The following is a 13,514-nucleotide window of genomic DNA, read 5'->3' as shown; positions in this document are numbered from 1 at the left end:
GTGGTGATGCACACCTTTAGTCCCAGCAGAGGTAGGCAGGTCTCTGGGTTCAAGGTCAGCTTGGTCTACAGAGTGAGTTCCAGGACAGCCAGGGATACACAGAGAAACCCTATCTCAAAAAACCGAAACGGGGGAGGGGGTTAAGAACAAGAGATGGATCACTTGTTGCTCTTACAGAGGATCTGGGTTCAGGTTACAGTCATCTATAACTCTAGTTCTAGGTGATCCGGTGCTCTCTTCTGGCCTTTGTAGGCACCAGGCATGCACACAATACACTTAACATACATGCAGGCAAAATGCTCATACAGGCACATAAAATAAAAGTAATCTTTATGAAAAGAAAATGAACTTAGATGATAACATAGATGGTAACATTTCCTTTAAGATACTGATATGGAGAGCTCACTAGAGATGATCGCTCAGACCCTCAGACACAGTATATAGCCAACTGAAAAGTCTTTATTCCGGCAGACTGAGACCACACTCAAGAGTTCAGGGCCCTGAGTATCCCCCTTCCCATCCTCACTTCCACTCCCATCCAGAACACAGGGGTTTTAAAGGCTGAAACCTTCTGGCTCCTCGCTCAGTAGGTACAGGGGGCTTTATAGAAGTAAGCAGTTTGTAGCTAGCAGTCTTAACAGAAGTAAGGTAAGTTGTTAGCTGGAGGTGTTCTCCACAAAGAGGCAACTAAGATGAACAGTTAGCTGGAGGGGGTTCTTTACAAACAAGCAGTTTTAACAAAGGCTAAGATAACTTAGCTAGGAGCCGGGCAATGGTGGCGCACGCCTTTAATCCCAGCACTCGGGAGGCAGAGGCAGGCGGATCTCTGTGAGTTCGAGACCAGCCTGGTCTACAGAGCTAGTTCCAGGACAGGCTCAAAACCCTGTCTCGAAAAACCAAAAAAAAAATAAATAAATAAATAAATAACTTAGCTAGGACACTCTGTCCTTTGGTTCCTAGAATAGAGTTGGGTTGTTTTCCATGGGCTTTTCTAGGAGATCAGATTCTAGTTAAACCTGAAATGGCTTCTATTGCAAGAATAGAAGCTGGAGGAACCTCTGTACTGGCTTGCCTCATTACAGTGCCTCACTGGGCAATGTTAGGTTCAAGAAGCTCAAGGAAGGGTGAAGAGACCTTGACATGGAGATAGTATTGTCAGTTATGCGTTGGGAGAGGCGTCTCTAGAGAGAGTGGATAACAAGAGATAAACTTCAGAGGTAGAAGGAGTCAGCAGAAAACAGCAGTAAATTAGCAGGAAAGCAATCATAGAGTGGTGGGGACTACAGGGCTAAGGAGACTTCAAGGAGAATTGTGATTTGTGAGTTACAATACTGGGAGGTCTAGAAAGGTGAGGATAGTGAACGTGATTGGCAGTGTGGCTGTCAGAGGAAATCATGACATAATTTGCTTGACTGGCAAGATAGAGATAGAGGACTATTAGAATAGCACAGTTGTAGAGTAAACAGGAAGCGAAGAAAAGAATGGTAGGAATAGAGTTCCCTTCCTCCCTCCTTTCTTTCTTTCTGTATAAGTATAGAGCTATTAAAAGTAAGGATCTGGAGAGCACTGACTGTGCTTTCAGAGAGCACAGTTTTTATCCCCAGCATCCACATGGAGGCTCACAACCAGTTCCAGGGAATCTGCTGTTGGCCTCCACAGACATACAAGCAGGTAAAACAACTACACACGTTTTTTAAAAGTGAGAGCAAAAACAGAATACACTCCCAAGACTCCACAGAAGCTGGTATTGCTTTTTCCCTTGTCTTTCCAGAGAGAATTTATTAATACTGCAACAGATGTGTATATTATATACCTACATGCATTATGTAGAGATATATAACTTTTACATAATTGTATATAATACAGATTATTCATGTTGTTTTTGCTTTGAGTACAGTATTTTATTGTTATAAAATAATAACATCTTGGTTTATGAAATGGGGACATAACCATTACTAATTTTAGTAAACCATACAGAGTTATCCAAGGTGTCATAGCAAAGGAAATTTCAAGTTACTTTCCATGAGTGTTAGCTGGAATCTTCTTTTTAAACTTTATTTTATGTGCATTGGGTTTTTGCCTGAATGTATGAGTGAGGATGCCAGATCCCCTGGAATTGGAGTTACAGACAATTGTGAGCTGCCATATGGGTGCTGGAAATTGAACCCAGGTCCTCTGGAAGAACAGTCAGTACTCTTAACCACTGATCCATCTCTTTAGCCCTAGCTGAAGTCTTATTGAGTACTCTGATGTATATTTTTACTTAATACAATAATCCTTTGAGGGGATTTACTTACCATTTTATAAAGAAATAAAGGCTTAAAGTTTAATCAGAGTCAGACATGGTAGCATGCTGTTTGGTTTTTTCTCTTCACTCTTTTGTCTCTTTGTGGGGCCCACCACCCAGCTCCCAAATAAATCACACAGAGGCTTATTATTACTTATAAATTCCCAGCCTTAGCTTGGCTTTTTCTAGTCAGCTTTTCTTAGATTATCCCATCTATCTTTTCCTCTGGGCTTTATCTCTCTCTATTTCTGTACGCCTTACTTTACTTCTCACTCCATGGCTTGCTGTGTAGCTGGATGGCTGCCCCTGGAGTACTCTTCCTTATCCTTCTTTTGCTCCTTGATCTTTCCTCCTTTTTATTCTCTCTGCCTGCCAACCCTACCTATCCTTTTTCCTGCCTTGCTAAATAGGCCATTTAGCTCTTTATTAGACCAATCAGGTGTGTTAGACAGGCAGAGTAACACAGCTTCACAGAGTTAAACAAATGCAACATGAAAGAATGTAACACACCTTTGCATCCTTAAACAAATATTCCACAGCATAAACAAATGTAACACGTGTTAAAATAATATTCTACAACAGTAGCACCTACCTGTAATTCCAAAATACAGGTGGCTCAGGCAGAAGCATTTATTTGTGTTCAAAGCCAACTTGATCTGCTAATAAGTAAACAGGCCAGTCAGAGCTATGCAGAAACACCTAGTCTCAATAAACAAAAGCAAACTACACACACACACACACACACACACACACACACACAAAGCAACAACAAAAAAACTAGATTAAAATGTAGCATAGTTTACAGAGTGATTGCCCAGTGTGCATGAAACCCTGGGTTAGATCCCTGACTCTAAATAAACTGGATATGGTAACACATGAATGTAATTACATGTAATCTCAGCATTCAGGGGGTGGAGGCAAGAAGATGAGGAGTTTAAGTCATTTTTCAGCTACACAGCAAGTGTGAAGCTAGCCTGTGCTTCATGAGATTGCTTCAAAAAACACAAAGTGAAAAGGTCGGATGTGATGGCTCATGTCTTTAATCCTGCATGTGGGAGGCAGAAGTGTGCAGACTTGGGTTTTAATATAGAATTCCTTATTGGGTGTTTTATTGCTTCTCTTGGGCACCTTCAGATGTTCATTGGGATCACTTAAATTAATTATTAATTAATAGAATAGCAGTAAAGGTAATTTCAAATTATATTGTTCCTAGACAAGTCGATGACATTTAAACTCCAAAAGCATATATAAAATATTTTTTTCTTTCAGATATTTCGTTATGAAAATAAAATGCATTTAATTCTGGTCAAAATGTACTGAAGATTTGGATTGAGAGATGTGTCTGTTGGTAGAGTACTTTCCTCTAGTGGACCAGGTCCTCCCTTTAATGAGTGTCTTATTTAGTTATTTTTAATTAATGTATTTTTAGAATTATATTTTATTTATTTTGTCAGGTGGGGCACATGCTTGCCACAGCCCATGTGTAGAAGTCAGAAGCAACTTTTTCAGATGTCAGTTCTCTCCTTCAGCTTGTTTTTAAGTCAGAGTCTCGTTGTTTCTCTCACAGATCCCTCTCATTCCAGGAATCCACCTCTGTCAGCCTTGCACAAGTGTCAGGCTCTTTCACCTGCTGCTCCCCTCCCTGCTCTTAGATCTGTAAACTTTAGAGGTTATAAAGGACTCTGAGACCAAAAGGTTTGAAAATTGCTTCTTTTATTATTATTATTTTGTGTATGGATGTTTTGCCTTCATGTCTGCACATTGGGCCTGATGTGGGTCAGAAGAGAGCACTGGACTCCCTGAAACTGGAGTTACAGATAATTGCAGGCTGCCATTTAGGTGTTGGGGAATCAAACTTTGCTCCCCTGAAAGAGCAGCCAACCAGTGCTCTTAGCCACTGAGTCATCTCCCTGCTGCTGTCATTTCTCTAAGGGCTCACATACCTCTTGTATCTTCCAGTAGAGATGTTCCTTCAAAACTAGCTACTTTTACTGTAGTCTCCAGTCTCTGAAAGTTCTGAGTTATGTTGTATATTCTGTCAGCATATTCTCTTTTCTCTAAGACTTCTAGGTGTCCTTCTCCTTTTCTGACCTGGATTCATATCCTGGGTTCTCCTCTGATCTTAAATCTAATCTGAATGCAATGCTTTCCTAGCCTACTATACTTATCTTGTCCTGAGGCTGCCTTAACTTATTCCTTTATGGCACACAATGTGTCTCAAGCACCAGTACTTTTTACTCATTTGTTTCCTGGAGTACATCCTCAAACTTCCTAAGATAAGATACATAGGCGGCATACTTCATGTTAGGAATGTCTTTAATTTAATGTGGGAGTGCCAAACATAGTAGCACATACATGTAATCCCAGTATTTAGGAGACTGAGGCAGAAGGATTGCTCTGAGTTCAAGACCAGCCTGAGATACATGGCAAAACAGTATCTTTAAAAAACAAACAAACAAGCAAAGAGTAACAACAACAAAACCACAGAGTAATGATAATTTAATACGAGGTTGATAGCCTAGTTAGTTCTAAGATTTTGTGAAAATACTTCTTTCTAGGAGTTGTTGAGACATTGCTTCATTACTTCTGTGTTTTGTTGAGGCAGGGTCTCAATACGTAGCATTGGCTGATCTAGTCACTATATAGACCAGGCTAGCCTCAAACTTGTAGACTAAACCCAAATTCCATCTCTTTTAGAGTCATTTTATCTCTATTAGAAATCTGTTTCTAAAATTTCATGTCTCTATTATCAATTTGTATTTAATCATATGCCTCTTTTGGACAGAAACTATACTTTAATAATTGTGGTGCTTAGGGAGAACTCTGTATATAGTGGATCTTCAGAACTGTTTTGCAGTTGTCCCTGCTCTGAATGATTGTAGCTAATGGTTTCTACCTTCCCAAAATGCATAGCTCCAGAGGTTAACTCCTTCCTTGAAACCTTGTGAAATAGGGACTGGGCTGTGTCTTAAATTTTCCAGCATCTTTTTTGTTACCTCGCATAATACTTTGCAGCTAAGTAGATACTAAGATTTATTTAACGAAGCCAGGAGTGATGGCATAGGTCTATAATCATAATACTTTGGAGGCTGAGACAAGAGGATCATGAATTCCAGGCCAACTTAAGTTGTATAGTGAGTTCCAGGCCAGCCAGGCTATATAAGGAGACCTTATCTAAAATATTAATGAAACAAATGAAAATATTATTGATTAAGGAACTTGATGGGGAAGGACATTAGTCTGAGATAGTGACTCCTGCAGAAGCTGGTCTACTAAGAAGGAAAGGGGCTTTCTCCAGGGGCGTCTTCTCTTCCTCCAGAACTCTAGGGGATTCTATCTGAGGCAGCAGCCTGACCCTCTTCTGCCTTCTGTTTTTGCTACAAAACCTTCCCCTTGCTGCTCTTCCTCGCTTATCTGGTTTCTTTGGTACTGCCTGCTCTGCCTTTCTTCGTCTTGCTGCTGTGCCTACTTGTTCCACTTCCTCCTCCTTGCTACTTCCCCACTCTGCCCTCTTGTTGTCCTTCCTTGCTTGCTGTATCTTCTATTTGCTGGGAGACCCGACAGGTCCTAGCCTCCCCAGCATAGGACCACATCTTTTAACCCAGTGCCTCCTTGATTAGCCCAGTGCACTGGTGGAATGGGTTGAATGGATGCAAGTAGCTAGAGCTATGGGAGGGAGTTCCTTCCCTATCCTTTGGCAAGCCTGTAGAGGTTCTGCCTTAGTAAGAAGGAAATGGGAACTGCTCCTGGAAAGAAAGAAAGTCAGAAATTTTGTCAAGACTGCCAGCTCACTTTCCAATGTGGACACTTTTTCTTACAGTTTTCTCCTCGAAAAGATAGTGGGCTGACAGATTCTTAGTCAGGGGTCTCCAGGTATCAACTCGCTGGTTTAGGCCTTTAATCCCAGCACTCAAAAAGCGGCCGGCGTATCTCGGTGAGTTCGTATCAAGTTCCAGGCTAGCCAGGGCTCCATAGTGAGACCTGGTCTCAAAAATAAAATAATAAGTAGCCAACTGCCAAAGAATAAAGTAAAACTAGTGTCAGACTCTGAAAGTGAGTACACAGTGCTGTAAAATTAATTCAAGTGCCTTTAGCGAAAACCAAACTCACCAAGGAAAATTTCAGTTGTGCTTGAAGAGCTCAGAGGGGAATTAGTACAGAAAATAAAGACTTAGAAAAAATGATGTACATTCTGAGGATGTACCTTGGGAGATGGAGGTGGAAGGGTTTAAGGCCAGTCTGGGCTATGTGAAACTGTCTTAATTACTAAGTAAATAAATAATAAAATAAATAATTTCTTAAATTAGAATCTTAACACCAGTGACTCAATGTAGCTCAGTGGTAGAGTACCTCACCTAGCACATGTAAGGGCATGGGGTCAGCATTTGGTTTGCAACACAGGAAAACAAAACCCAAAAATCTTAATACCAGAAACAATTTAATTGAATTTTGGAAGAGAAAAAAGACAATAAAAACCCCCAATGAGCTGGCTGTGGTGACATATACATGTCATTCTGGCACTTGAGAGATGGAGGTGGGAGGGTCGGGAGTCCAAGGCCAGTCTGAGCTGCAAGAGACTGTCTCAGTTATTAAGTAAATAAATAATAAAATAGAGTGGAGTACCTTGTTAAGATCAAAATTAAAATACTAAGACGCTGAAGTGTCAGAATTAGGGCTGAAGAAAAATCTGTTGCTCAGGTAGAAAATCTCCAAAGAGACTGAGCGTGGTGGCACATGCCTAGAATCCCACACTCAGGAGGTGGAGACAGGAATACCAGATCCCCTCCATCCTTGGCTGCATAGCAAGTTCTAGATCAGACTGGGCTACACATAAATATGCCATCTCTAAAAAAACAAACCAAAATGTCCCCCAAAGACTATGAGTGTAATGAGTTTGTTCTCTAATGACTGAAAATGTTAGCTGAAAATGTTGACTAAAAAGCCTAACTGCGGCGGGGAAAGGCTACAGAATGGTCTTGGAATGTAGCTCAGTGGTAGAGAATTTGTATAGCATGTGGAAAGCACTAGGGTTGACCCAGAAATCACAATAAAAAAATAGAACTGCCAGGGAAAATATCTTTTAAGTCAGTAAATCACATAAAATTTAAGAATAAATACATTGACTAATGAACTTTTTAAAAAATTCAAGGTAGGCCGGGCGGTGGTGGCGCACGCCTTTAATCCCAGCACTTGGGAGGCAGAGGCAGGCGGATCTCTGTGAGTTCGAGACCAGCCTGGTCTACAGAGCTAGTTCCAGGACAGGCTCCAAAACCACATAGAAACCCTGCCTTGAAAAACCAAAAAAAAAAAAAAAATCAAGGTAGATACAACAAACAGAAAAAACTGGAGGCAACAAGATTTAGATGTGAACTGGAAAGAGAGGAATAAGATTTAAGATGAAATAGATAGTCAGATAATGAAATCTTCAAATCAACTGATAAATACTACATGGTGAGTTTTTTGTGTTTTGTTTTGTTTGGGTTTTTTTGTTTTTGGACAGGGTTTCTCTGTGTAGCCCTGAACTCACAGAGATCTGCCTGCTTCTGCGTCCTCAGTGCTGTGATTACCCGCTGCGGCCACCACCACTCAGCTCTACACAGCATCCATAAAGGGAGCTTAGGCAGTGCTGTGCACCTAAGCTTAGGAATCTGAGAGCAGCCTTGGCAACACAGCAAGACTTCCATTTCTTTTCTTTTTCTCTTTTTTCTTTTTCTTTCTCTTTTTATTTTATTTTATCTTTTTCCGAGACAGCATTTCTCTGTAGCTTTGTAGCCTGTCCTCTTGTAGACAAGACTGGCATCAAACTCACAGAGATCCACCTTCCTCTGCCTCCTGAATGCTAGGATTAAAGGCGTGCACCACCCGGCAAGACCTCCAATTCTTCAAAGAAAAAAAGATCATGAATTACTATGTAAAATATGTGCTACAAAGGAAGACATTTATCAGAAATTGTGGTACTTTATTTTATCAATGAAAACAAATTTCAAGAAGAGATGGTTCAGATGTTAACGGCTAGGCTAGCAACCAAAAATAAAAGTTTGGTTCCTAGCACCCACGGCTATCCTAGCACCCCATCCCACTCCCCCGAAAGAAAGAAAACTAGACTAGGAAAACAGATCAGTGTATCTAGAGAAAATGAAAATGGAGCATGATGTTTGAGAAAGATGAGTGTGAGGGAAATTCTGGGCTTTCCAGAAAAGGAACTTCAGCATGTTGGTTAAACAGCATCAAGTTGCAAACATTGAAATGCAGAAAATGGGAAATGCATTGAAAGTGGAAAACAATGAAAATTCTGACCCAAAACTTCAAATAGGTAGTTTGTGGATTTAGGTGACCTAATTTTTTTAGACAGAGATGAATTGCTGAACTCAAACCAGATATTGAAGAAAATGGCAGAGGAAGATGAAACAGTGATCTAAAATTTAAGAAGCCAAACTAAAAAGTGTAACTAGAAGTTGGGAAGATATCAAAAGAGAACCAGAGTAGCTGGATGGAAAGCATGGGCTGAATGAATACATCAGAGAGGAAGCATGTAGCCGAGCTGAAGACAAACTGCAGTGAGTTGGGAAAATCTTTTCATGAGTACGAACTGAAGAGTTTGCAGGAGAAAGTGGATGCCTCAGAGGCCATAGAGAAGAATTAGAGGGGCTGGAGAGGTGGCTCAGCGGTTAAGAGTACTTGCTGCTTCTCAGAGGACCCACATAAGGGAACTCAAACCACCATAACTCCTGCTTCCAGATCTGACACCCTCTTCTGGCCTCCCTGTGCACATACACACATACATATACACAAAAAACAAATCTTAAAAGAATTGGAGCCAGGTGTGGTGGCCTGGAGGCAGGGGTAGGCAGATCTCTGTGAGTTCAAGGTCAGCCTAGTTTACTTAGTTCCAAGACTGTGAGGTCTATATAGTAAGACCCTGTTTTGAAAAAAAAAATTCATTTAAGACTATATAAAGCTAGCCTGTGACACCTCCTAGACCTTCTTTCCCTATGAGAACTCTCAGTGGAAAACAGAAAGAGATATGTCTTTGAAAGACATCCAAAGGAAAAGAGTAGGTGAACATGCTAAAAAATCAAAATACTAGGCAAGTTGATAATGCATTCCTGTAATCCCAGTATTTGAGAGGCTAAGGAATGAGGATGGAGAACTGGAAGCCAGCCTATGATACATAGTTAGACACTGTTGCAGAAATAATGCCAGATACTTTGGAGAAGGGGGCTTTCTCACTTCCTTCTGCATGTTCTTTAAAAGGAAAACTCAGACACAAATGGCAAGAATTTCTTTGGTCATGGGGCTGGTACTGACATTAAAGCTTTTCTATTTCTAGATCCAATATATCAGAACAGAGGCAAAAACCTAATGAGAATCCTTTCACAATTCCTTCACCCATTGAAGAAACTTGCTTTTACAAATGGCTTGGCCAGTAGAACAGCTATGTAAAACATAAAGTTGTATTGTCAAGTGATGAGATGTATGAAAGAATATGTGTATTGGTGTTTTGAGATGTTCATGTGTGGCAGGCTGACCTCAAAGTCAATAGATAGGCATAACTGAACTTCCTGCCTTTACCCTCCTGAGTGCTAGGATTATAAGAGTACACCACCATATCTGGCTTATGTAGTTCTGGGAATTGAACCGAGAGTTTTACACACTGAAATACACTCCAGGCCAAGAATGTACAAATATAGCACAATTGCTATATAGACACATGTTTATATAAACTAACCATATAAGACATTGAAGGGGTGAAGGTTATGATTAAGTCTTGACATTTTAAACACCATAACCAGTAAAAAGAAAAATGAAGACTTCACATAGTTCCTGAGAAACACAACAAATATGAAGGAAAATTAATGTTTGTAAAAGCAACAACAGAAAAAAATATGCAAAGTTTCAAAAAAGACTTAGGCTATATAGAGAATTTTTAAATTCTGGTTCAATACATGCTATTCTAAGATAAATCCTGTTGATTTTTAGTCATGAGGCATGGAAATTGCATCAAGAGGAGATCTTCTTGACAAAAGATTAGAAGAGTCAGAGACAAACACAATTCTAGAGAAATCAGATGTCCTGAGGAATGATGTTTTTGAGGAGTGGCAGATAAAAACAGGTGACATGATAGTACAGCTTGAAGCTTTAACATGTGACACTGAGATGTTTTCACTAAACATCACATGTTACAAGACATCTAAGTATGTTTCAGGAAGGGTTCTGGCTACATATTTTGTGTTTTGTCAGGGTTTTAGAAGTTTACTAATAATAAGTTTAGGAGCATTGGGAGAAAGAGAGTGGCTCCTGGTAGGTCAACCATGCTTCTGTGGTCACCCAAGAACATTTGATGCAATGGGCTTTGAAAGAGAGAGAGAGAGAACAAGAAGTTGCGTGGATAGGAAGGTGGGGGTGGATCTGTGAAGAGGGGATAAATAGGAGTAAAATACATTGTATAAAATTCTCAATTTTTGCCTGGTGGTGGCAGTGTACACTTTTAATCCCAGGACTTGGTAGACAGAGGAAGCCTGGTCTACAGAGCAAGTTCCAGGACAGCCAGGGCTACACAGAGAAACACTCAAAAAAACAAAACAAGCAAACAAATAAAATTCTCAGTTAATAAAAGTAGTATTTAAAAACCCAAGGAAAAGCAGCATAAGCTGTTTAAAATTCTGTTTGATTTGAGACCTGTTTTCTCTATAGCACTGGCTGTTCTGAAACTCACTCTGTAGCTTAGACTGGTCTCAAACTCAAGGACCTGCCTGTCTCTGCCTCCCTAATTCTTGGAATAAAGGTATGTGCCACCATGCCCAGTTTAGAATATTTTAAAGTATTTTTTACATTACATTTATATTGTGTGTGGGGGGGTACAAATGCACCACAGCACATGTGTAAAGGTCCAAGGATAACTCAGAGACACGTCTCCTTTTGCCATGGGTTGTGGCAATTTAGCTCAGGTTCCAAGGCTCAATGACAAGTGACTTTACACACTGAGCCCGCTCACTGCCCCAGAAAATTTATTGACCTTCCTTTGAGGCTATAAAAATTAAGTCATGAGGCATGGAATGACCCTTTCTTCAATGTGTGGGGGAAACTGCATCTTGACAAAACACTAGAAGAGTGGAGAAAAGATTTCTTGAATGACTGACTTGCATGGGAGGGACTAACTAACTATGTGATTGTAATTTTAGGTGCCTGTGGCATTTGATGATGTCTCCATCTACTTTTCCACTCCAGAGTGGGAAAAATTAGAAGAATGGCAGAAAGAACTTTACAAGAATATCATGAAAGGCAACTACGAGTCTCTCATCTCCATGGGTGAGGCTAAGTGTGCACCTTTTGAATGAGGCGCCAGCCATCCTAAGAGGGCTTAGACAGTTCCTTTTCCTCTAGTGTCCTCATCTCAATGTGTACCCATTCTCATATATTTCAGAATGTGGTTTTAAGTCAAAGAAGGATAGAACTAACTTACTATGTGCATTTTCTTATACGTTATATTTTCTTTTACCTCCTTTCTTTTTTAAATATTTATTTATTTTTTATGTATACAATAGTCTATCTGTATGTATGTCTGCAGGCCAGAAGAGGGCACCAGACCCCATTACAGATGGTTGTGAGCCACCATGTGGTTGCTGGGAATAGAACTCAGAACCTTTGAAAAGGCAGGCAATGCTCTTAACCACTGAGCCATCTCTCCAGCCCCTTTTACCTCCTTTCTTGAGTAACTTGTAAATAATTGGAGGTTGACAGATGAGGAGAAGTGATAAAGGATCTAAAGGAAATTAATTTCCTGTGAACCTCCAACATTCAGCTGCTGTGGTGGTTATCATACTGATTTATCTCTCTGTCATGCCACCTTTCCATTTTTCCTTTTCTAGATTATGCCATGAATCAACCTGATGTCTTATCTCAGATTCAACCAGAAGAACACAGTACAGATGACCAACCAAGACCAGAGGCAAGTGAGATTCCAGCAGATGCCAGTGAAGGTAAGAGAAAAGATTATATACTCTTAAGCTCCTTTTCCTGGGTAGAGAGGGGGGTTTTAGAGGTGTCCAAAGCCATTCAGTGCTAAAACATTTTACACTTTGAAAGGACATTTAAATACTAGAAGGAGCTCAATGATAACCTGTCCTCCACCTGTCAGTATGTCATTCATGCCATATTGTTGGCAGTTGAGGCTTAGTAGGGTGCTCTTGTAATTTAGGGGAAGTGTTGTGTATAAAGAACAGTTTTCCAGATCTCTATACTGGCAAGCAGTTCCTTCTCAAGATGAGCAGTCTTGGCCTGTGCTGAATTTCTCTTCTGACACAGGGAATGAGCCCTGGCTCCTTTCAGTGGAGAAGACTACTAACCATTTGTTTTAGTTTCATCTCTGTTACTATGATAAGTGTCCTAACAAAACCCAGTTTAGGGGAGAAAGCATTTATTTTAGCATACAATTTCAGGCGACAGTCCATCATGGTGAAGAAACTGGAGTGTGGAGCTTAAAGTAACCAGTCACATCATATCCATAGTAAAGAGCAGAAAAAAATGAATGCTGCATGCTTGCTTTCTTGTGCTCAGCTTGATTTATTCATTTTACAGAGTTCAATATAACCACAGGCTAACCCAATATAGATGGTCCCTTATTAAGACTCTTTTCCTAGGTTGTTTCAAACTGTCAATTAAAGCTAATCATTACACCCAGTAATTTTAAATATGAATCCAAAATATGAAAATTAAATCATAAGCTGGGCAGTGGTGGTGCATACCTTTAATCGCAACACTCAGAGATGCAGAGGCAGCCAGATCTCTCTGAGTTCGAGGCTAGTCTGATCTACAGAGTAAGTTCCAGGACAGCCAGAGAAACACAGAGAAACTGTCTTGAAAACCCATAAATAAATAAAAATCAATAAATAAAATGGAATCATGATGGGTTTTTTTTTGGTTTTTGTTTTTGTTTGTTTTTTTGTTTTTCGAGACAGGGTTTCTCTGTGGCTTTGGAGCCTGTCCTGGAACTAGCTCTGTAGACCAGTCTGGTCTCGAACTCACAGAGATCCACCTGCCTCTGCCTCCCGAGTGCTGGGATTAAAGGTGTGCGCCACCATCGCCTGGTATGATGATTTTTCTTAATGGTATGTTCTTTGTAGCCTTGTCTGCTGAAAAGATATAAACAATTGATAACTGATTAGCAATAAGCTGCCTTCCAAAGGGCTGATAGACATGCACAATTATATTGATCCTTATATTGCTT

The 13,514-nt window shown here is 40.2% G+C and overlaps 1 protein-coding gene across 3 annotated transcripts in view; it reads left to right on the top strand.

Moving 5' to 3' along the window:
- Positions 1–13,514, top strand: part of Znf398 (zinc finger protein 398) — a 28,108-nt gene that overhangs the window by 9,487 nt on the left and 5,107 nt on the right. For all 3 annotated transcript variants that reach the window (XM_026778443.1, XM_005372008.3, XM_026778444.1), the window contains 2 exons: positions 11,470–11,596; positions 12,157–12,267. In XM_026778443.1, the coding sequence (XP_026634244.1) occupies positions 11,470–11,596; positions 12,157–12,267 (238 nt within the window). The remainder of the gene's footprint in view (positions 1–11,469; positions 11,597–12,156; positions 12,268–13,514) is intronic.

The sequence above is a fragment of the Microtus ochrogaster genome, unplaced genomic scaffold (genome assembly GCF_000317375.1).
Source record: "Microtus ochrogaster isolate Prairie Vole_2 unplaced genomic scaffold, MicOch1.0 UNK153, whole genome shotgun sequence".
Taxonomy (NCBI): Eukaryota; Metazoa; Chordata; class Mammalia; order Rodentia; family Cricetidae; genus Microtus; species Microtus ochrogaster.
Note: the sequence above shows the minus strand (reverse complement) of the source record. Positions and strands in the feature narration are given on the sequence as shown.